At 58.1% G+C, this 22,465-nt stretch overlaps 1 protein-coding gene across 3 annotated transcripts in view; it reads right to left on the reverse strand.

Annotated features, from left to right (window-relative positions):
- The window catches only part of CDH23 (cadherin related 23), a 410,239-nt gene that overhangs the window by 132,376 nt on the left and 255,398 nt on the right, over window positions 1-22,465 (reverse strand). For all 3 annotated transcript variants that reach the window (XM_075533399.1, XM_075533398.1, XM_075533397.1), the window contains 7 exons: window positions 17,824-17,888; window positions 14,444-14,681; window positions 12,874-12,979; window positions 10,868-10,995; window positions 6,654-6,726; window positions 5,413-5,529; window positions 269-381 (listed from right to left, as the gene is read on the reverse strand). In XM_075533399.1, coding sequence (XP_075389514.1) covers window positions 269-381; window positions 5,413-5,529; window positions 6,654-6,726; window positions 10,868-10,995; window positions 12,874-12,979; window positions 14,444-14,681; window positions 17,824-17,888 — 840 coding nt within the window. The remainder of the gene's footprint in view (window positions 1-268; window positions 382-5,412; window positions 5,530-6,653; window positions 6,727-10,867; window positions 10,996-12,873; window positions 12,980-14,443; window positions 14,682-17,823; window positions 17,889-22,465) is intronic.

Below are 22,465 nucleotides of genomic sequence, written 5' to 3' on the forward strand. Positions count from 1 at the left end.
GCCTGTGCCCTCTGCTGCCTACCCACTGGATGGCCTTTGGAGGAGAGAGCAGAGAAGACCCCTCCCCTTTGTTTCCTTGGGCCTCAGCACAACTCAGGTGAAGGCCCTTTCTACCCCACTGCTGAGGTGGCTCCAGGGATACCTGGGCTGATGATGGGCTTGGGCCCGGCCCCACTCTCCCTGGAGGCCCAGGACATCTCTGCTGAAGACAGTTGAGGGGATGACCTGGCTGGCAAGTGGGGAGTGAGGGCCCGGGAAGGGTACTCACAGTGGCGATGCCTGTTTTCTGGTTGTGGCCCACACCCCCGTCCACTGCCCGCACAATGAGGATGTACTCGGCCTTGACCTCCCGGTCCAGCAGGGAGGTGGTGGTGATCTCACCTGCAGGGGAGGTGCCCAGTGAGTGGATGCCCAGAGGCGAGCAACGGAGGCAGAGCATGCAGGGGGCTGTGTCTTAGGTCACCCAGCCAGGGAGCAGGGGCTAGGGGGCAGGCAGTACTGTGTCCTGGGAAGCGGTACCCCAGAGCTGGGCAATCGAGCCCCAGGAGGACGGGGCCTTTTCCAACAGGGGAAATCCGGGCTGATTTAGGGGTGGGGGCGGGGAGCAGGGCAGGATGGCCATCAGACTTGTATGCAGTCATGAAGCTCCTGTCACTGACACTGTTGACCTGGTCTCTCTGGGGAGAGAGAGACTGAAGTCCCCGTGCCTCAGCTTCCCCACCTGGCCAAAGGGAATGATAATGGGACCTTTCTCATAGGACTGTTGTGGGGACCACTTCAGCATCATGGCAAACTCAGAACAGTGCTGCCTCAGAAACCCGGGCCAAACTCAGGATTCTGGCTCATAGACACTACAGGGCAGGGAGAGAGCTGTCCTGTGGGGCGTCCGAGACAGTAACTCTTTACGGGAGTGGAGAGCCTCATCTTTCTCCCACGGAGCAGCTGGTGGTTTCGAAGGGCTGATCTTGTGGGTATTGGCCTGACGGGTAACCACTATGCCACCAGGCTCCTTAGGATGCTGCCTGGCACTGGTTATTCAGTTGGTGACAGGGACTGAGAGGGAGCACTTTCAAAGCCCCCCCTAACTGCCCCTCTAACACACAGGGTCAGGTTGCCTTGTGTTCTCCTGCGTGTGAGCAAGGGGTTCTGTTAAACACGAGCCTGTGCCTTGGGAACCCAGGCACTGCGGTGTGACCTACGAGGGTGCCACACAGCAGGGGATGCAGTGACGTGCTCAGCAATCAGTTCTTCCACAAAAGGAAGAGTAGCCAATTTCCACAGTTTCCGTTCTGTCCCCAGGGGACAGGGTGCAGGGAGTTGAGCAGAGAGAACCCCGCACGACCGGCTCTTCTGAGACCAGGTCAGCTAGGACGAGCCCTTGGCGTTGGCACATTATTGAGACCCAGTTGCCAGCCTTGGGGCATTACTATGGCCGATCCATTGGCCATCTCACATGAGGTGGAAGAGAGATTCTACTCTTTGCAGAAAGACCCGGTGAATTCCGACAGATCTTCCCAGATTGCCGGCCTTGAGAAAGTTACTTCAATCCTTTGAACCTCAGCTTTCTCATCTGTACAATTGAAATGATGATCCTTTCCAACCGGAGTTGTTATGAGGAGGTAGCTGGCAGGCAGCTTGCTTCCTTCCGATGGACGAGTCTCCAAGGCTCAGGACGCTGCACGATTCACCTCCGCACCCCCACTGCCCGAGTGAATCGGGTGGCCTGAGGCCAGGTGCTTAACGTCTCTGTGCCCGGTTTCTTCTTCCACCATAAAACCAGGGAGCTGGGTCAGCTGGTCCCCAGAGCCCCTCGCCCTGGGACACTTCTCGTCCTATGGCCTGGGGAAGGTTGAGCGGGAGCCAGGGCTAGCAGCAAAGGGCCGAAGGTCAGCCTGTGGGACCCTGGCCCTGCCGGGGCGGCAGGGTGAGGAGGAGATTGATCTCAAGGAAATTTTAAACATGAACTTGCTGGCATGATAGATCACTCCTGTCGGGGAAATTAGATCCAATTAAGGCCACCGTGGCGGCGCAGCCCGGACTAATTTGGCCGCAGAGCTCGGAGGGAGGCGCAAGTACCTTCGGTGCTCAGGGAGCCGTGTGAAGGCAGCAGGGAAATGTCCATATCATCATTAAAAGCCCCCAGGTGGAGACGGAGTCCCTGGATAGGGAGGCGGTGGCGGGGATTGGGAAAGGTCAGGGTGCGGGCCCTGCCTCTGGGTGGAAGAAGGGCCTTGGGAGTGCTTTTATGGTACCTAGTGCAGCATTGTCAAGTGCGTGCTCTGCAGTCCTGCCCAGTGACTTAGCCGCTCTCCTGCCTTCCTTTCATCCTCGGAAACGGGATCACATGAGTCCCGGCTCCTGTCTCTCTTGGCGTCGAGGAGAGTGGGGTGAGAGGAGTGTGTCGAAGCGCCAAGAAGGGGGTTTGCTCCTGCTACACCCCCAGTCACCCTCATCCAGTTGCTGTAAGTCAACCCCCGGCAAAGAGATTGTTAAAAACAGATCTTTGAACCGGTGGCTCAGAGCCATCGGCTCGTTCCACGTCAACACCTGTCTCATCACCAGTTGTTTTTCCAGAACCCGGCGCCTGCACCTGGAAGCTCCGTGAATTTTCCCCGTTCAAACGTGGGTTTCTGCAGCATGTCCCCTTTCCTGACGAACGCATCGTGGAGAGGATGGCTGGACTGGCAAGCCTCTCCCAGGTCTTTCCCAGTGCTGGCCGGGGCCCATGCGTGGAGCACTGTTTCCAGGCATTGGTCTGCCCCTCCTGGGTCAGGATTTCCGTCGGTTCTCTCGGGCTTAGCGGACCTGTGGGTGCTGAGCGTAAGAGGTCTCCCGAGTCTGATGCTTGTGTTTTTCATTAAAACCAGCTCAGAACAGATGGGTAGTTTGACATCGACATGAGCTTCCATCCCGGGCTGCCAGTTTTCGACCACGGAGCACAGCTCGTCCCGCATAAGATCTACTTCATGGAAGGTGGCCAGGCAATTGTTGCCCCGACCGTTCTCAGTCATTAGCTCGGATTTCCGAAAGGCAACCTGATCCTTCTGCAGGTCAGCCAGGCTCACCTCAAACACTCGGCCCTTGAGGCCATCGGATGCAACTTTGGCTCCTGGAGCCCCGGAGGTGAGAGTTTCCCCGCTATTTCTTATACGGAATATGGCTGGTGCTTTCACAGCACACCAATATTTCTGAGAAAATACATCAACCGCTTTCTTGGCCCCCTTTTGTAAGGTGCGTGTTCTTGGCAATCACCATGGTGCCGCTCAGCTAAAGGCAGTTCTGACTCCTGGTGCCCCTGTGTGTCAGCGTTGAACTGTAGAAATCGGCCACACAGGCCTTTCTTCCAAGGGGCTTCTGCATGGACTTGAAGCAGCAGCTGCAGGTATGCACAGTTTGGACCATTCGGAGTCTCCCTGGTGAACACTAGCTAATGAGACTGCTCTCAGCCCTTGGAAATGTAAGCTCAGGCAGGGTCCCTGAGAGCAGGATGGAAGGGCTTCCTTTGTCCAGCAGAGGCCGTGGGGCCCTTTTCTTCTGTGTGTGTGCACATCGGTGCCCATCACCTGCCTCAAGGATGGGGGTCAAAGAGACTTGGAGGGAGACTTGAGCGAAGGGGATCATTGGTCACCCCAGGAAGAAATGGCCCATGACTTCCAAAGCATCATGCTGCCTTCCAGGGGAAGAGGCTGCCAGGCTGGGGCTAGAGGGCTCAGCCTTCAGGCTTTGGAAGGGGGTGGGGATTGTCTGGTTCCGGCCAATGGAAAGTGCTGGGCTCGCAGAAACCTACTTATAAGATACTCCATGATCATTCTTCTCCACAGTGACCAGGGTGCCATGACACGGAAGGAGCCGGAGTCCCAGTATCATCATGCAGTAGGCTGCCTGCTGGACACTGGACACCCCTAAGGGACTGGTCTGCATTAGAATTTCCAGGGTGTGAAACTAGAGATATTTGGGATTACTTATTTATTCTCTGTCCCCTACCTGTTCAGCCTGTGTGTCTATCCACCTGCAGATTATCCCCCACTTCATGGTGTTGGTTGTTACAGGGAGTATACAGTTGCATTTGCCGCCCTTGCCTGGGGCTTTTATTGCCCTCCTCCCAGGGCTTTTATTGTCTATTGTTGCTGCTGCGTGCTGGAGAGTCCATTCAGACTCCCACTGGCTCTATGAGGGTGGAGGGGGGCTGGTCCCTAGGCCAGAATCTTCATGGAAGAGACTTCCAGGTCTTTCCTCCTGTGGAGCAGCAGGTGGATCCAAATCACTGAATTCACAGCGAGCAGCCAACTGCGTAAGGAGTATGTGGCTACGGAGTTACCTAACTGATACAGAAGCGTGCACTTTGACACGGGTGCCTAGCATGCACAGGGATCCCAGGGAGGCAGGGGCACACCTCATCCCCTCTTGCACACCCAGCATTCCCGCAAGGTGCCTGGCACAGGGCAGCGCTACTGGTCTGGGTACAAGTCGGTGCTGAGTGTGCAGGGGGCCCCACATGCCATCCCAGCTCCTGGGTGGTAAGTCTGGGGTGTCTTTTGTTGCTTGTTCTGCGCACTCCCGTCCTCCCTCCCAGTCTCAAGGAGGAGGCAGAGCTAGAGAGGGGCACAGGGAGAGAGGAGGTGGCAGGGAGAGTTAGAGGGTGGAGCACGGTGCTGGGGCTGAGGCGCTAGATGAGGAGACAGAAAGGGTCATCGCGGCAGTGGTGGCGTGATTTTGTTAGTGCTTGCTAAACTCCAAGGATGAGCACATGTATGCCCTGGAATAACTCATTGCGTCCACAGCCCGAATGTGACCCCCTCACTTTATAGGTGAGGCCAGCAGGGGGTCAGCGGGAAGGAAGGCTCTCGCCGTCCACGCAGGGATGCGGGTTCGATTTCTGGCTGGGGTGAGTGCCGTGAATGAGGATGAACACGTTTCAGCTGGGCTTTCAGACAAAGGCAGACTAGGACGGGTGCTCTATTTCCAAAAATACATCAGCCAATAAAAAGCTGGGGATCCCAGCGGCCCAATCCCTTGGTGCCTTGAGTCAGCCTGCGACAGGGATCTATTGGGCAACAACGTTTTGTAGATGGGGACAGCGAGGCACAGGCCAAGGCCAAGGCCTACAGCTGCGCTAGGAGGAGGAGCCGGGGTCAGCAGCTGATGGAGGGGGGAGGGGGAGAAATGGGGATGGGGTAGGGGTGGGGGGAGAGGAACTCTGGGCTTGAACAGCGGTGTTCCTGCATGCCACCAGGTCTTTGTCACACATTTGAGACATCTTTGGTCTTGATTTCCTTTAGTGGATAAGCTCACGCTGTGGGTTTTGGGGGTTTGGGGCCAGGGAAGACGGAAGCAGGTGTGCAGAGCTGGCTTGCTTAAAACAAGGGACTGGAGGGAGTGGGGGTGGGGGGTGGAGCGCGGAGCGGGGCTCACCGGAGCGGGCGTTGATCCGAAACTGGGAGGAGCCCTCTAAGGAGTAGATGATGGATTCCTGGCCGTACTCCCGGGAGCGGTCCAGGTCCGTGGCGTTCAGGAACAGCACCGTGGCACCTTCCAGAAGACAAGCAGGGGCCACTCACACTGCGCTCACAGCCCCAGGCCGGTGAGGAGGACATGAGTGCCTTCCTCCCAGCGACCAGCCCCCGGAGAGCCGAAAGCCCGCCCGCTGGGGTGTCCCCGAGACAGCGAGGCCTAGCTGACACGCCTGTGGCCGAGTTCCTTGGACTGTGCGGGGACAGGGCTGTTGAGGAGTGGGGCACAGGCCTTGGGCAGACCACAGCCTGTCCTGCAGCTTTGCCTGACTGGTCACCGCATTAAGCACCGTCAAATTATCTGCTTTAACGTTGAATCTAAAAGAAATGAAGCTCCCTATTAAGCCCATCTACATGTATCGTCCTCAATTTCCAGCTCATTTTATCTTCTTCAGCAGAGGGACCACATGGCTTTCATTTCCCCTTTCACGTCTGGCTACAGCCCTTCCGCCCCCACCTCTGGGCTTCCTCGTCGGGGTCAGCCTTCCCCGTGCCGAGGTCCTGCCTCTGCGATTCAGGCTCACACTCACTTCCTGCCACCCAGCCTGCTGGCCGGGGCACAGACTCCAGGGACATCACCCCAGCCTGGGCCCCCACTCTGCAGTCCCCAGGGACCCTCTCCAAGAAGCGCCCTGCTCAGTGTCCTGAAATTCCTAAAGGCCTGTGGGCAAGGAACCCCATCCCTGTATTTCACACAGGGCCCTACAGATAGAGGTAGCTGCATTTCATTCACCTGGGTGAGCATGGGAGGAAACCTTCCTGGGGCAAAGCAGGAGTGGTCCTCCAATGGGGAGGCAGCCCCATCTCCCTCCACACACCCCCACTTCCCTCCCTGCCAACCCCCAGACTAGAAAGGAGCTGCTAGCTTGGTGAGGCCCAGGCCTGAAGGTCCCCACCGCAGCCTCCTGGGCAGATAGACCTCAAGGACAAGTTACAGGTCTGCCCAGGGTGGGCATCTGCACATCGTGGGGGCTTTGTCAACAGCTGCTGGCTGGCAGGAATTAGACTTCTCTAAAGACCCCCTTTGCTTGCCACAGGATGTGTGGACATAGGCCACAGGCACAAGGAAGGCCCACCCCACCTGGTGTGTGCACGACTGACACCCCCCACCCCCCAACCCGTCTCCGTGCCGGGCACGCGCACCTGCCATGATGTTCTCCAGCACAGAGACGAAGTAGGCGGGCCTGCTGAAGGTGGGCGGGTTGTCATTCTCATCCTGGAAGGAAGACAGACAGCTGGTAGGAGCTGAAAGGCAGGCAGACCCGCCAGCTCAAGGGCAAGATGCGCCTGGCTGGGCACCGAGGAGCTCAGGTGGGGCTACTGGAGTGGTCAGGAGTCCTTCTGACTGGGCTATGATTGAAGGAGGAAGGACAGGTCTTGGGAAGACATACAGAGTCAATGAAGGGCGAGGGGATGGAGGAGGTCAAGTAGGGGCAGGAGGCAGCAGTTAGAATTGCCCATAATTCCCAGCTCCCCAATTCTCCCCATGCTCCTCACCCCTCCTGGTTCCCAGCCCCCCAAAGTTTCTATCCTTTCTCAAAACCCCTAGACCCCTAGTTCTTCTTGTCCCCCTTCCCCATTTGCAGCCCCCATGCCCGTCGCTGGCGCTAGCTGAGAGCTGCACGCCCACCCTCACTTGCCCACCTCCATGACCGGCCCATCCAGCCAGGTGGCGGTGGAAGAAAGACTCCGGGAGCCCCTCTGGAAACCAGGGGAGAAAGGAGCTCCATAACCCAGGAGAGCCAGAAGTTTGAGCACCCCACAGGGGGCACATCGCCCGAGCTCCAGCCCCAGGGCTGGCTACAAGCAGTCCCAGCCAGATCCCTTGCCCAGGGCCAGGCCACCTGCCAACACTGCATGGAGCGAGCACCTGGTGCGGCATCATCGCTGGTGAGCAGGTGAGAAGGGACCATGGCTGGAAGGGTGTGTGTGCTGCGCCAGGCAGGAGGGGGGGCTCTGGGAAGGAGGGCCAGGTATAGCAGCTGTCTCTCCTGCTCCCCTGCTTCCTCCGCCGCCTGCCTCTCCCTCGTCAATCAGAGGAGAACGTCCCTGCTGTAAAGGACTCTCATCCTTGCCACTGCCTTTTGCAATCACCCGGCGAGAGGCTTCCTGTCCCCTGTTGGAGGGAGCCTCGCTGGCCCATGGGACTCAGTTCTCCCTTCTGCTGCGGGGCCAGCTGGGGACGACTCCTGAGGGGCTCAGAGGACACTCTCAGTCACCCACTCCTTCTCCCACCAGGCAATCTCTAGGCAGCAACCCCCTTCTAACTTAAACCCACGCAGCTGCACTGCGGAAAGGCCTGGGAATCTTCTTCCATCACATGACAATCAAGAAGACCCACAGGATGGCATCAGGCCTGGTCCAGGCTTCTCCCCAGGAACCGGAAGCTCTCTACAGTCACGAGGTCTGGTGCCCATAGCTGCAGTCAAGATGGCTGAGCCAGCCTGGGGGAGACGGGAGCCAGGGCTGCCTGCCTCACACACTGGGGTTTCAGAGAACCTACCTGCTGGGGACTCAGGGTCCCTTTCCCACCCTGGTGGTGCAGTGGGCTGCGAAGTGCAAGGTCAGGGGTGGGAGACCAGCAGCTTTTCCTAGGGGGAAGGATTGGGCTCTCTACGCCTGCCAACAGCCGCAGTCTCAGACACCCAGAGGCAGTTCTACTCTGCCCGATGGGGCGCTACAAGTCAGGATGGGCCCCATGCCAGTGAGCTTCCCACCGTCCTAGGCTCTGGCCCTCAGCCTGGCCCTCTCGTCAACCTCAGAAAGCCGCAGGCCTGGGGTCTCACTTGGCCCTGGCCCATGGTGTGGCATGAGTGTCCGGGGAGGTGTGTGTTTAAACCTTCTACTTGGCTGCACGGAACAGGGGCGGCGGATGTCAGTGACAGAGAACGAGGCAGGAACTTATTAGCGGTGATATTTCCCCGGATCCTGGCGCTGCATTTGCTATTAGTTCTAATTCAGTGGCTCCCGCTCCGAAAGCTTATTGTCCCCTAATGGGAAATCTACAAACCGAGTTTGACTTCTTTATTAAAAACCAACAAGCAGTGGATGAGAAGGAGTCGCCAGCGCTCCTCGCCGCCCCCTCCTTCCTCCTGAGCCCTGACTCCTGGCGCTGCCTCCCCTGCCCCACCCCACCCTGTGCCCCAAGTGCCACCACCACCAGCTGCTTTTTTCCCCACTTTCCGTTTTCTTTTCACTTGAGAGAAAATCCCTTTAGCGGAGGGAGGTGGCAGCTGAGCCAAGTGACAGCTACTTAAAAATCACCCACATGCAAAATCATCCTGAAGGCGGTGACCTTTTCAAATGTGGGCCGTGGACACTGCCCCGCTGAAGCCTGCGGCTGGGGTCCTGCTCAGCCTTTGTCGCCAGGCCCTCCCAGAGAGCTGCCTGCTACCGCTGACCCCCCGCACACACCCAGCGCATTTCAAAATGGTGCCCCTTCTGACTGGGCAGACGTGGCTTATGGAGTGAGGTGGTCTCCTCAACCTGGAGACCCCCCTTCCTAGCAGACCCGAGCCCACGAGGCAGCTGCCGTGATAATTCTTATTTTCAGGAGGTAGGGACAAAAATGGAGGGTCTGAGAGGGCAAGTCTTAATCGCAGGTCACACAAACCCACAAACATCCCAAGCCACACACATTCCTCCATTCACATCGCCTCTTTGGGGGGAGGGCGTGGGGGAGTAGGTTCCTCCCTGTCTTCATATCCGCCAGGACCTGCTGTGGAGTCTTGCCCATGGGGAACCCCTGCCGTGGACAGAGAGCGGGAGGCTGGCCTAGAGAGCACCCTGGGTCCTACTGGGTCTTCCAATGGGGTGGGGGTGGGCAGGGTATACTGAAGACCAACCCCTGGGCCTGTGGACGCTCTCTTCTGCTGTGGGAAACACCACCCCCCCACCCCCGGGCTAGGGAAGGGCAGGTCAATGCAGAGGCACACGGGCGGAAGGCAGATGCCACACAGGGACAGCGGCCACCAGAAAGCTGAGAGGTCCTGAAAGGAATTAACATGGCCCAGGCCCTGCTTTGAACCTAGCTGCCTCCAGAACCATGAGAAAAGCTACTTTGTTTCTGAGAGTGAACCACCCAATGAGTCAAGCACCCAGGACAAGAGGGTGGGTAGAGTTGGTCCAGACTCTGAGCGGGGCCAGGCTCAGGCTCAGGGCGGGTTGGGAGCTGGGACCAGGCTCAGGGCAGTTCTCAGAACACAAGGACTCAGACATCAGTGGCAGGGGCCACTCTTTGGGGCCACCCTCTGCGTTTTAAGTGAGGGCGGGAGGTTGGGTGCTGAAGATAGGCGCCTCTCTAGAAGCTGATGGTGCTCTTCTGTAGAGGCAAGCCCCAGACTCTGCTCCCTGCTTTCCTGTCCCTGTTCTGCAGAGGCCACCCACCCAGAGATCCTTGCACCCGCACGCCTACCAGGAGGCTCTCCCCCAGCCATCATCACTGATTTCCCAGTCCCCTCCAGCTTCACCTAGTCAGCAAGCAAGAGGCCCCAGACAAGGGCCCCTCCTGGGAAGCGGAGGCCCAGGAGCTTCGGTGGGTCTCAGGTCCAGAGGACGAGGCTGGCGAAAAGCCGGGTCTGGGCAGCGCTGAAGGCTGTTGGTGTGAGACAAGAAGGCTCTCCAGCAAGCCTGTTCTGGGCACGATCTTCCTGAGCTTGCGTCAAACCCGTGCATCCCCTAGCCTGCCACTGAGCCGGTCCTTAGGGACCTAAGGGTGACACACTCACTCTGCCTGCCTGCCGTGGGAGGGGCGGCCTGCAGACATGCTCCCATCTGTGGGGGGCCTCAGGGGGGCGCGGCCGGCTGTCAGACCACGCTCCACATCCTGAGACCGCTCGGGGAACAGCCTGGGGCCAATGAGCCAGTGTGGAGATGGATTCAGCGGCTGATCGTTCCCGACATGAGAGCGCTAAGGTGTGCTTGATATTCATGTCAGACAAGCTGTGGTGGGCCTGCAGGCCCCTTTAGGTCTTCAGAGGAGTGGAAATGAAGAAGGAAAAAAGGGGGTGGGTGGGGTGGACGGAGTGAGAGATAAGAGAGAAAAGATAACCTTCCAGTAATTTCCTCGAACTTCACCACATGTGGCTCCAAGTCCTGCCATCCTGTTCCCCCTGCTTGACCCCAGCCCCTGTTCCCCTCAGAGGGAGTCCTGAGCCCCAGGGGTGATGTCAGGGCAGGGGGATGGGCCTCCCCCAGTATAGCAATGGTAGGTTTGCATGGGGCCAGCCTCAGCTATGGGGTGAACCAGCAAATGTGGGGACAGTCCTTGCTGCCGGGTGCAGGCAGGCCCAGGACCCCCGGGGGAAACATGCACCAGCGCTGTTGGAAGGGGAAGGCCAGGGCCCCTGGGTACTTACAAACACCTCGATGGTGACAGGGACAGTGCTGTTCAGAGGCGGGTCGCCTGCGTCCTTGGCCATGACCGTCAGATAGATCAGCCCGTTGGGTATCTGTTCATAGTCCAGGGGGCGGCTCACGCTGATCACTGTAATGATGGGGACGGGACCCAGACCCCTGTCAGCAGACATACGCCCACCCAGCACGGCATCCCGAGGGGCAGAGAAGGCATGGCTAGTGAGGCCGGGGCCTGCTTTGACCACAAGGCGGCAGTGAGGAGCAGCCATGTTTTACAGAGGAGGAAGCCAGGTTTGCTCACCTGGCCTGACCTCCGAGGGGCCTTACTGAGCAGCCTGGAAGCTGCTGCTTAGGCCCCGGCCCTTCCCTTGGCGTGACCCCTCCTCCAGGCCAGCGCAGCGTCTGCCCAGCACCGGGGGTCGAGCGGTGGAGTACTTTTCTTGCCGCCTCCCTCCCTCTCTTCCCTGCACCCCTCTCCTCTCCATCCCCCCCTCACCAGTAACCCGCTCTGGGCCTTAGAGCGGGAGCACCCGGGTCTGTGGGGCAGCACCCCTCAGCCTCAGCTTCAGCACAACCCTGCTTGGAGGTGGCTCCATCCCAGATGTCGACTGAGAGGCAGGACCTGGGGGTGCTGAGACAGATGCCATGGCCCTCAAATGTCCCACAGCCCCCACTGTCCATGCCTGAACCCACCGTGACTACTCAGAGCCAGGCTGTGCGTTCTCTGCGGAAGAGCAGGAGGGCATATTGACTGGATGGCAGTGGAGGAAAGGGAAGGCATATCGGGTGTGGGGTAGGGTGTGTGAATGGTCTGTAAGGCACCCAGACAGTAGCACACACCCTGGGGGTCCCCTGTTGGAGGAGGCATGTGACTGCTGAGTGTTCAACAGGCAGGTGGGTGCGGGTCCTCAAGCTGCAGCATCAGGGGCTGATTTCTGGACACACTGTGGGCGGGGGGGGGGGGACAATGAGCATTGGGCCTGGCCATCCCATTGCTCAGGGCCACCTGACCTTGTCTTCCAGGGCAGGGACCCTTGGAAGAGTCTTTAATATTAGCCTGCAGGTAAGGGCCTTACTGCCCAAGGGAGGCAGGGTGAAGGGGCAGGGAAGGGAGGCTTTCTGGTAGAAAGAACAGGTTCTGCGAACGCATGGAGGTGCTGGGCCACCACCAAGAGGGGGTCAGAGGCTGGGTCCTCCTGTGGGAGGGGAGTACTAGATGGTAAAGTAGGCGAGGCTGCCCAGAGCCAGAGCACCCTGGGCCTCAAGTGCCACCCTGGGAGCTGTGCTGTGTGTCCTCGGCCTGTCCCTCATCTGAAAATGAGATGGTCTCTTGGAGCTGAAGGCCTTGAGGTTATGGCTGCAGTTCCCCATCAGAGCTCTAGGGATTGGGTCCCAAGCAGAACAGTGGTTCAACTAGACCCCAAGGTTGGTGGTTCAAGCCCATGCAGAGGTAGTGTGGAGAAAAGGCCTGGTGACCGGGCCTATGGAGTGAGTTCTACTCTGTAACCCAAGGGGCCGTGTGAGGCCGAGTAGACCAGCCAGCAACTGGTTTGGTCTTTTGAATTGTTGGGAAGGCTAGGGGAAGGCCATGGGACCAGCCAAGGACTGGGAAAACTTGCTGGATCTACCCAGGCAGCCTTGGTAAGAAATAGGGCCCATGAAGAGTCTAGTAACATCAGATGCTTGCTTGCTGCAGGGCTGGCTGTGGGCCGCAGAGCTGGAGAAAGACCTGCCTGCACAAAGACACGGTGCCCTGGTGGCCCAGTGGTTACCTGCTGGGTTCCAAACTGTGAGGTCAGCAGTTTGAAACTACCAGTCTCTCCGTGGAAGAAAGATGGGACTTTCTACTTTCAGAAAGAGCCATAGTTGAGCCTGCAGAACGGCATTCTCTGATGACTGCTGTGCCGCTGGCTGAGCACCCAGGCAGTGTCCTGAGTGGCCACAGGGTCTGGGGGAAGAAAGGGGCCCCTCCCCCACCCCGCCCCCTGAGCACCATATGGTTACGCACCTCCGTAGCCCTCATACACGCTGATGTCGAAGTAGCTGCCAAAGGCAGAGGCGTTGACGATGCTGTAGGTGATCTGATTGTTGGGAGGGGAGTCTTCATCTGTCGCCTGGAAGGAAGAGAAGAGGTGGCCCCATGAAGGTGGCCCCATGAAGGTGGGCACTGGGCTCTTTCAGAGCCACAAAGGACAGCCCCTTCTTTGGGTTGATCCAGTCCCCTCGACACTCAGTTGGAAGCAACTCTTAGTTGGTGGGCCCCACATCCACCTGCTCCCTCTCTGTGCGCAGGTGTGTATGGACTTCAATAAACTCGCTTCAATAAACTCACGGCCATCGGATTGATGCTGACTCACTGTGACCCTAGAGGACAGGGTAGAACTCCTCCCTGTGGGTCTTTGACACTGTAGCTCTTTAGGGTGGCAGAGAGCCTCATCCTTCTCCTGAGGAGAGGCGGTGGTTTTGAACTGCTGACCTGTGGTTAGCAGCCCGAGGTCTAGCCGGCTAGGCCACCAGGGCTCCTTGGTGTACATGGGTAGCCTGGGGAACCTACAGGGCAAGGAATGGGCCTGAGAAGAGTGGGGGAGGCTGGGGTTGACCCTGAAGGCAAAGGTCACCCTGTACCTGGCATGACTGACCCCTGGTCCAGCTCAAACACCCCCAACCAGCAGAACTCTTCCTTGACTAAAGCCTGGGCTCTCATCCAAACCTTGCACCAGACTGCAGTGGTGGGTTTGACTTCTGCCTGCCCTGCTAGACTGTGCGCCCAGGAGAGAAGACCTTCCCACTAGCTGACTGCTGTTGCTCACCTAGCACCCAGCCCAGGGACCGACGCACAGTGGGGTCTAATAAACGCACGCACAGACGGCTGGGGCAGTCGTTTGGAGTGATGTCAGGGCTGTCTCTGGCTACATCACTCAGCGTTTCCCCAGATTGCTCAGCCCCTCACAGTCTCAGGGCACCCCACGACCCTGGGCCAGGCTGGAGCAGAGAAGGGTGGGGAGGGGAAGTCGGGGTCCTATGAGCACCATGGCATGCTGGGTGGACACATGGCCCTGTCTTCAGTGTATCCCCATGCCCACCCCTCCACTCTCGCCTCTGTCCTCACTGGCTTCAGAAACAAGTTCTATGTGAAGGCTCTGGGTCCTGGCGGTCGGAGTGGCAGCGGGGGTGTGGACATCAGAGTGGTGAAAGGGCACGGCAGCAGCAGAAGGACAGAGTCCCATGGTCTCGGCCTGCCTCTGCTGCTAATGGCCGTGCCTCCGGGTGCCCATCTCCCCAGCCCCGCTGCCCATTGGCCGATGGGGCTGTGTCCCGGGGCCCGTGAGGCCCCTTCCCCAGCAGTAGTCCCGGTTCTAGCAGGTACTAATGACTTAGAAGAGGTCTCCACCTAGAGCTGTCCTCCACATTTAGGTCTTGCAGAGAGAGATGGGGCATCCACCGACTAAGGCGTGACCTGACAGCTAAGTGGAGGGAGGCACTGTGTGGCACCGCTCAGTAACCAGGGACATGGCGTGAAGCACAGGGGCGGGAGGACCTGATGGATGGCGAGGTGGAGGGACGCCCTGGCCTCTTACCCGCAGCCGCACCAGCTGCGTGACAGACGGCTCATTTTCACGCAGGGCGCCCACATAGGCATCCTTCTGGAAGGTGGGCACGTTGTCATTGACGTCCAGCACATTGATCCGGACCCGGCCGGTGGTCTCCTCGCCGCCCCCGTCCCGGGCGATGACAGTCAAGGTGAAGCGCTGGATCATCTCGTAGTCCAGTTTGGCGATCAGCATGATCAGCCCTGAGTCCTTGTCCAGGGAGAACCTGTGCAGGCAGGGAGGGCGGGGTGAGAGGGCACCAATGCATCCCAACCCACCCCTGCCCAAGGGGGCAAACAGAGAAGAGGGCGAAGTCAAAGTCCGCCTTCGGTCTGCTAACCACAAAGTCAGCAGTTCAAACCCTCCAGCCACTGTGTGGGAGAAAGCTGAGGCTTTCTGCTCCTGCACCGAGTTACAGCCTCGGAAAGTCACAGGGGCGGTTCTGCCGTGAGTCAGAATCAACTCGAGGGCAGTCAGAAAGGAGGAGAGGGGAGAAAGCACGCCAGGCCAGTCATTCAAGCCACCAGCTGGTCCAGGGAGAAAGAGGAAGCGCCTGCTCCCAAAAAGGTGTACAGTGTGCTGGAAAGCGCCCCCAGGGCCTCTGCGGCTCAGAACAGACTCAATGGTGGAATGTTTGATTTTGGAAAAAAGCCAAGACTCAAAACCAAACTCACTGCCATAGAAGGGATGCCAACTCGTAGTGACCCTCTAGGACAGGGTAGAATAGGCCCTGTGGGTTCCCGAGACTGGAACTCTTTACAGCAGTGGTTCTCAACCTGTGGGTCATGACCCCTTTCGGGGGTGGGGGGTGTCGCACGACTCTTTCACAGGGGTCGCCTGATTCATAACAGCAGCAAAATGACAGTGATGAAGTAGCAACGAAAATAATGTTAGGGTTGGGGGTCACCACAATATGAGGGACTGTATTAAAGGGTCGTGGCATGAGGAAGGTTGAGAACCACTGCTTTATAGGAAACGAGACAGTTATGTCTAAAAGGGGTAGTGCAAGCAATGGGCCAGGTCTGGATCACACGAGGGAAGGAGTGACCAGGTAGCTTGATTAAGTCACGGGAGACGTTCAGGTGAATGGCCCGCCTCCTGTAATCAACCCCTGGCCCTGCCTAGTGATGATATTTAGATATCAAAGAGTGGCTGTAGCCACAGGGTCCACAATCCCGCTGTCTCTGTCCTCTGCTCAAGGGCCGAGTGCGGAGTACCACACCCAGCGGTGTGTGTCAGTCCGACTCACGGAGCCCCGTGCGCGGCAGCTGTTGCAGCTGCGCTGAGCCTGTCAGTTTTCAGAGCAGTTTGCCGTGGTTTTCTTTGGAGACACCGCTGGGTAAACTTGAACCTCCAACCTTTGGGTTAGCAGCGGAGGGTGCTAACCAGCTGCTCCATCTAGGGAGCCAGAGCCTTGGGGTTGTTGGGGTCAGGCGCCATCAAGTTTGGTTCCCACCCATCCCAGTGACCCTCTGGCACACCAGATGGAAACACGACACGGTTCCACGCCATCCTCACAATGGTTCCTACTTGTCAGTTGATCTTGTTCAGTCCCTCTCTACTTTACACAGCATGATGGTCTTCTGCAGGGTCCAAGGTAGGTCAGGTCAAGTGTCACCATCCTTGTCTCTAAGGAGCATTCTGGTCGAACTTCTGAGAGAGATTTATTTGTCCTTTTGGCAGTCCATGGTACTTCCTATGCTCTCTTCCAGCCCTACAATTCCTATCCATCCATTCTTCTTCGGTCTTCCCTGTTCAGTGTCCAACTTTCACATGCATAGGAGGCAACTGAAAATGCCCTGGCTTGAGCCAGGGGAACTGCAGTCCTCAAAGTAACCTCCCAGCTTTTCAACACTCTCAAGAGGTTTGGTGAAGCAGATTTACCTGATGCAACGGGCTGCTTGATGTTGGGCCCCTGCTTCCACGAGCATCGATTGTGGATCCAGGCAAGAGGAAATCCCAGCCTTTCTCCATTTATCATGATGTTATCTGCTGGTCCACTTGTGAGGCTTTTGTGTCTTCTTCACATTGAGTTATAATCCACACCAAAGGCTGCAATCCTTGATCTTGATCGGCCAGGGCTTCAAGTCCTGCTAACTTTCAGCAAGCAAGGTGGTGTCATCTGCATACCTCAGGTTCTTAACACACCTGCCTGCAATCCTGATGCCCCGTCCTTCTGAGCCTTGGCTAAGAGCTAGCACATACTCCTGGGAAGAGCACGGTCCACGGAGACCGTCTCCCTCTCTGCCTCCTCGGCACGCCTCTCCTGGGGCCTTACTGGAGCTGTCAGCTGACATGTGCTCGGGTCTGGGCTGGTGTACCAGCTACTGAGGCTGAAAAGGCTCAGTGACAGCCTGGCAGAAGGAAATGACGAGCAGACCCAGGATGATCATGACAAGTCTGTGTAGCTGCAGGCCCCCTAAGAGAAGGGGTGCTCTGTGTGTTCATCCCACGGCCGATCCGTCCCTGTGCCCCCACCACAGAGGGCAGAGAAGAACCAGGCAAATCCAACCATCTCCCAGGACAGCGGCCACCGGTAACCCAACCTGACAGACACTAGCCAACTCATCCTGCTGCGCTCCCGAGTGAGGGCGGCAGACAGTTCCCTTTTGGGAAGAGACCTGCCGGCTTCTGAATGTGACTTGGCCTTTGATCATGTTTAAAAAAAAAAAAGAAAAGAAAAAAAAGGGAGGGCTTCCCCGTGTGGCTCCGAAGAGCTGAAGGCGGTAGGAAGTCAAGAGCGAGAGATGTTCCCAACTGCGCTGCCCCAGGTCAGGCTGCGAGGCAAGCCGTGGCTCATGCCTGCAGTGCAGTGCGAGCCCACTCCGGCCGGGAGGAAGGACGTGTAGCCCAAAGCAGTTGCTCGGCCTCTTTGTCCTGCTGGTGCTCACGAGTTGGGGGCTCTGGGCAAGTGTCGTCATCTCCCCGAGCAGCAGGGTCCACATCCATTACTCCGGGCGGTCCCCGAGCCCCTCCCGTGCGTGCTTAGTTGTGAGGACGGCATGAGATCGCCTCCTTAGAACGCTGCATGGAGGCGAACGGCGTCTGGGAGAAGAGGTGGCGGAGATGATGGCGATGGGGCGCTATCACTGGCAAGTCCAAGTCTTTTCAGCGGCACAGCCGTCACCCCCATGGTCACGGGCTGTCCTCTGAGGGTCCGAGACATGGTGCCCTGGAGAGTTTAGGGGACCTGACCACGATGGAGCCACACTCGAGTCCAGAGCCAGGGACAATAGTGCCCATGGGCCTTGGCTCCCTGGCCAGTGCTTGATCAGGGAGTGGGTACAACCCACTCCTTGGGAGCTGAGGTTCCCCAGAGCCTGGGCGTGGCAGAGGGCCACTGTGGGGGTGCTGGGGCAGGGCCTCACCTGTCAGGGTCATCGGTGAAGAAGTAGTTGACTTCCCCGAAGGTGCCTACATCGTTGTCCGTGGCCTGCAAAGGAGAGAAGGGGAAGTCAGGACCGCCAGGCCCAGCTGAGACGTCTGCTTCCGCCAGCAAAGCCAGGCTTGTTGCCCGCACACAATTTCGTTGGCCCTGGTGGGATTTTCTATGCATTTGGTGGAGGGTGCCGTTCCAGAGGATCTGGGTTCTACTAACCCTCTGGCCTCATGTCATGTTAGCCACTGCCAATCTGCACCAGGGTCCTGAGGGCATGGGTGGTCAGGGGCAGAACTGTGGCCCTGCGCGCAGGAGGACTAGGTGTGGTGTTTGGCCAAGGCACTTCCTGTGCAGGTTCCCACAGGTTCCAGACGGAGGTGTTCTAGGAAGCAGGCCTGGCCATCTGCTTCTGAAAACCTGCCAGCGAGAACCTTGTGGATTGTAACGATCTGACGGACAACCGGTCACCAGGACCCAGCGAGTGTTCCATTGCACTACGCCTGAGGCTCCCATGAGCTGGGGGCCACCTTGTTAGCAGCTAACAGCTGTAACACGGTGGTGGCCTGTACAGTAATTATGACCTCTTTATGACCTCCTTTATCCTCACACCATCCCATGTGAGTATGGAGAACTGCACCCATCTCACAGATGAGAAAGCCGAGGCTCCGTGCGGCTCAGTGCAGCCCATCTCTACTCAGAGTGGGCCAGTCTCACACAGTAGGACAGGAGCTGGCCTCCTCACTTCCACCCTTCGGCAATTCCTATTAGGCCGCCCACGCCAAACTCCCTACCCACCAGTTCCTTTCCCAGGGGGCTGCTGCCATTGCAGGTGGGTTTGACTATGGTCACTGTGGCCACGAGGCGTCTGCTGTGTCCCTTGTGTGGTCATAATTCATGGGACAGGCTCGCTGACACCACCTGTCCATCCACTCAAGGATTATTTAGTAAGCACATGCTACATTATAGTGTCCCAGGTATGACTCTATTCCCTCCCCAGGCCCGACCCTGGAGCTGAGCAAGTGAGGACCTACCCCCAGGGCCAGCCGAGCAAGGCCTTGGGCTGACCTTGGGGTCCCTATCAGTCTGTTCTATGCACCAGCTTCTCTGCGACACTGCAATTGCATACAAGTTCCGCTGCTGAGGAGATATTTAAAAACCTTTGTACTAAATATTTTCTGAGGTTCCCTTTTAAAGCTCCGGGAGTCTATGAACGCTATTAAATCTGATGTTCATTATAATAAACCTGAATTTTCATGAAAAAGCTAATTTATGTTCGGTGTATTCAGTTCAGGAAGGCAGATGAGTGAATAATACATTTCCACCCAAATGATTCAAATGAAAAAAAGAAAGTTGAAACCCAGTTGGCTGAGATCTTGGCTATCTAGACACTTGGCTGTTCAGAAAGATGCCATTGTGGGTGGCTCAGGGCAGCTGGGTTCGACAGCGCTGCTTCTGGTGCCTGGTCTCTGCTGTACCCCCGGCATACCAGTGTGTTCCAGTAGAGTCCATGTGGACCCCTGCCCCCTCTATGGCTTCTCTAGGCTCCAAGGACAACACAGGACATCAGCAGGGGCCGTAGAAGGAGCAACAAGAGATGTGTGCGTGGGGGAACTTACCCAGGACTGGCTTCTGAACAGACCCCCTGCCCGCCCCAGCCATTGCTCCCGATGACCTCAACAACTGTCCATGGGCACCACACACACTGCCCCGTTTCGTTGCCACTGAAGCCCCGGAGGCAGGTCTGCTGCGGCTGCGGCTGTGGCTAGACACATGCAGGGAGCAGCTCCCTCACATCAAAGGGAGCACAGCTTGGCCAGCTCCCACACCACCACCCACGCTTGGCTGTGGGTTGGACTGCTGTGATCGGTCCATGGGCCTTCGTGGGCTGTGTTTCAGCAGCAGGTCACCAGCACTTGCCTTCTAGTCTGTCTTGGTCTGGAAGCTCCGTTACGTTACAGCCACAGGCGAGCCCCCATGCAGTGCACTAGCCTCCGGCAGGGAAGGCAAGCTTCACCCGCGGACCCACCACTACTCACTGCCATGGGGCGGATAGGACGGGGTAGAACTGCCCGACAGGCTTCTGAGAGCGTGTCTCTTTACAGGAATCGAAAGCCTCGTTTTTCTCCTACAAAGTGGCTGGTGGTTTTGAACTGCTGACCTTGTGGTTAGAGCACACTGTGTAACCATGATGCTGCTGGGGCTCCTGAGCCACCACTGCTCCCTTATGATTAGGATTACTGCTCCATTTGACAGATGTGGAAACCGAGGCACGGAGCGGGTAAATGATTCACCCGAGTCTTCCCAGCTGGAAAAGGGACAGGGCCGGGGTTGGGGTCCAGCGCTGTTCTGCTCCAGAGCCCACACCCTTGATTGCCTCTGTGGCCCACGCAGGGATGTGCTCTCAGGAGGAAGGGTGCCTGAGGAGACCCATGCTTCCCATAGTCAAACCTCTTTCCTTCCCTTCCAGGACCCTTCCAAGGAGCTTTGCTGGTGCTGTTGGGGAGCGGTGGGATGCACACCCCAAGGTGGCAGTTTGAAAGCACTAGCCACTCCCCTGGAGGACGATGAAACAGCCTGGAAACCAGATAGAGGGCTGATAGAAGTCAGAATGACTAGATGACAGTGAGCTTGGGTTTGGCAGGGACCTGCTCACCAGAAACGCTCTCTGGTCTACTGATCAGTGAGTCACCGCGAGCCGTGGCAGAATTAGGCGACAATCACCGCGGCCTGGTCTCCACCGAGACACAGTGAAGGCTGCTATGTGTCCAGCAGCTTCCCTCAGCTCCTCTGTCAAGGAGAATGGTTTCGGGAAGTGACCTTCAGGGCTCCGGACTGAAGGTCAAGCTGCAGGACGCAGACCCCCCGTTGGGCTCACCTCCTGGCATGGGCAGCACCCAGCCCATCAGACCCCTTTCAAACTCTTCCAAGTGGCTGAGCTCCAGAATGAGGGTGGGGTGGGCAGGGCAGGTGGAGGTAAAGTGCTGGGACAGAGAGATGGGTTAGGGGACAAAGGGGACCGGAGGGCAGGGGAGCAAGGGGGAAAGGCCAGGGCAGAGGGGAGAGCGGGGCTCAGAGAGCAGAGAAGACAGCTGAGTGCTGCAGTGTGGTGTGGGCACAGAGGGGCTGGGCCAACTCACACAGGGGTTGATTCCCTGGGCCATGCCATATATGGGTACCCGGCAGAATTACACTTGGCTGTCAGGGCAGTAAGGCCCTGAAGGTCCCTTCAAGCAATCTCCTCCACCCGGGAGCCTGAAGCAGCTGAGGCCCAAGGAGATGAGGTGACTTGTGACATGCACACACAGACACACACACACCCCAGCCACCGGTCCCACACTGACCCCTTCCCCAGGCCTCTCCCTGCCTGCCCAGGCAGAGATGCTGACCAGGGAAGATTTGTGAGTCATTTGGTGCCACCATCTAATGACCGTATGAAATATGTATGACCGGCGAAGAGGAGAGGAGAGCTTTCATTTCTCAAATGCATTAAGCAGAATAATAAGAAGATGAAAAGCTGTCTCCGTGGTCCACCAGGGCTGGGGGCTGCAGGCGTCGATGTAGGGGGCCAACTCAGGGGTCCTGCCTGTGTCTGGGAATGGCAGCACAGCAAAGCTGACGACTCCACGGCTCGGCCCCAGGACCAGGACTCAGAGAAAGCCTCCCGCCCTCCCTGGTCACTGCAGGTCTTGTTTTGTCCACTCTCCCAGCTCCATTGCCGGCCCTCTGATCCCTCTGTCTGGCTCCTTGCCCCTCTCCTGCCGCCTGGTGGGAAGCCATGCCTAAACCCCAAGATTGGGCTAGGGCTTCAGCCGGCACCCACCCATCCCAGCCCTGATGGCTCCTGGAGGAAGCAGTTCCCCGAAGTGTCTCTGCCCTCTAGGCTGTGGGCTCCCTCAGGGCAGGCCAGGGTGGGGGCTGGCAAACCTTGGAGCCTATTCCGGGGCCTGGACAAGAAGCCAGCCAGTGCAAGGCACCCCGTCTCATCTTCTGTGTCTGCCCTCCGCACCCACAGCTACCCAACATCTTAACGTATCACTTGGTATGCATCATATGATGGCATGGTTTTAATTCTGACCACCTCCCCGGGAGGCAGGACGGCTTTTGGCGTTGCCCCCGTCCCCCGCGCCCTCCCCCTCCCGCCCCCTGCCTTACACTCCGGGAGACAGAGACCAGAAATGAGGAGCCTTTTCCCCTCCGTGCAGCTGGGATTCAAGCCCTCATGCTTTAAGTCACTTATCACGCTGCCCCCAAGGCAGGCTTGTGCCCCTGAGGCCTGGAGCCTCCAAGGCCTGGCAGACTCGGGTAGTGCCCTGCCACCCTGCCCACCCTGCCATCATCTTTGTACTCCAGGGCAGGGGCAGGAGGCAGATGGGGTGGTAGTGGGGGTGAGGGGACCACAGCCTCACTCAGCACTTTTAAAACACCTCCTTCCCCAGAGAACTGCTAGGCAGAGGACCACCTGACGCACACAGAATGACGTGACTGCGGGGCTCAGGGTTTGTGGAGTGGGGCAGGGCCACGCGGAGGATGCACTCCCCCCCTCAGACAGCATGTCATCTATGGGTGCCCTGCCCGTGCCCTGGGAACCAGCATGTCTGTCTCCCGGAAGGGTGCTTTCCAGGGCCCCCCAC

Source organism: Tenrec ecaudatus, chromosome 16 (assembly GCF_050624435.1).
Source record: "Tenrec ecaudatus isolate mTenEca1 chromosome 16, mTenEca1.hap1, whole genome shotgun sequence".
Lineage (NCBI taxonomy): Eukaryota > Metazoa > Chordata > Mammalia > Afrosoricida > Tenrecidae > Tenrec > Tenrec ecaudatus.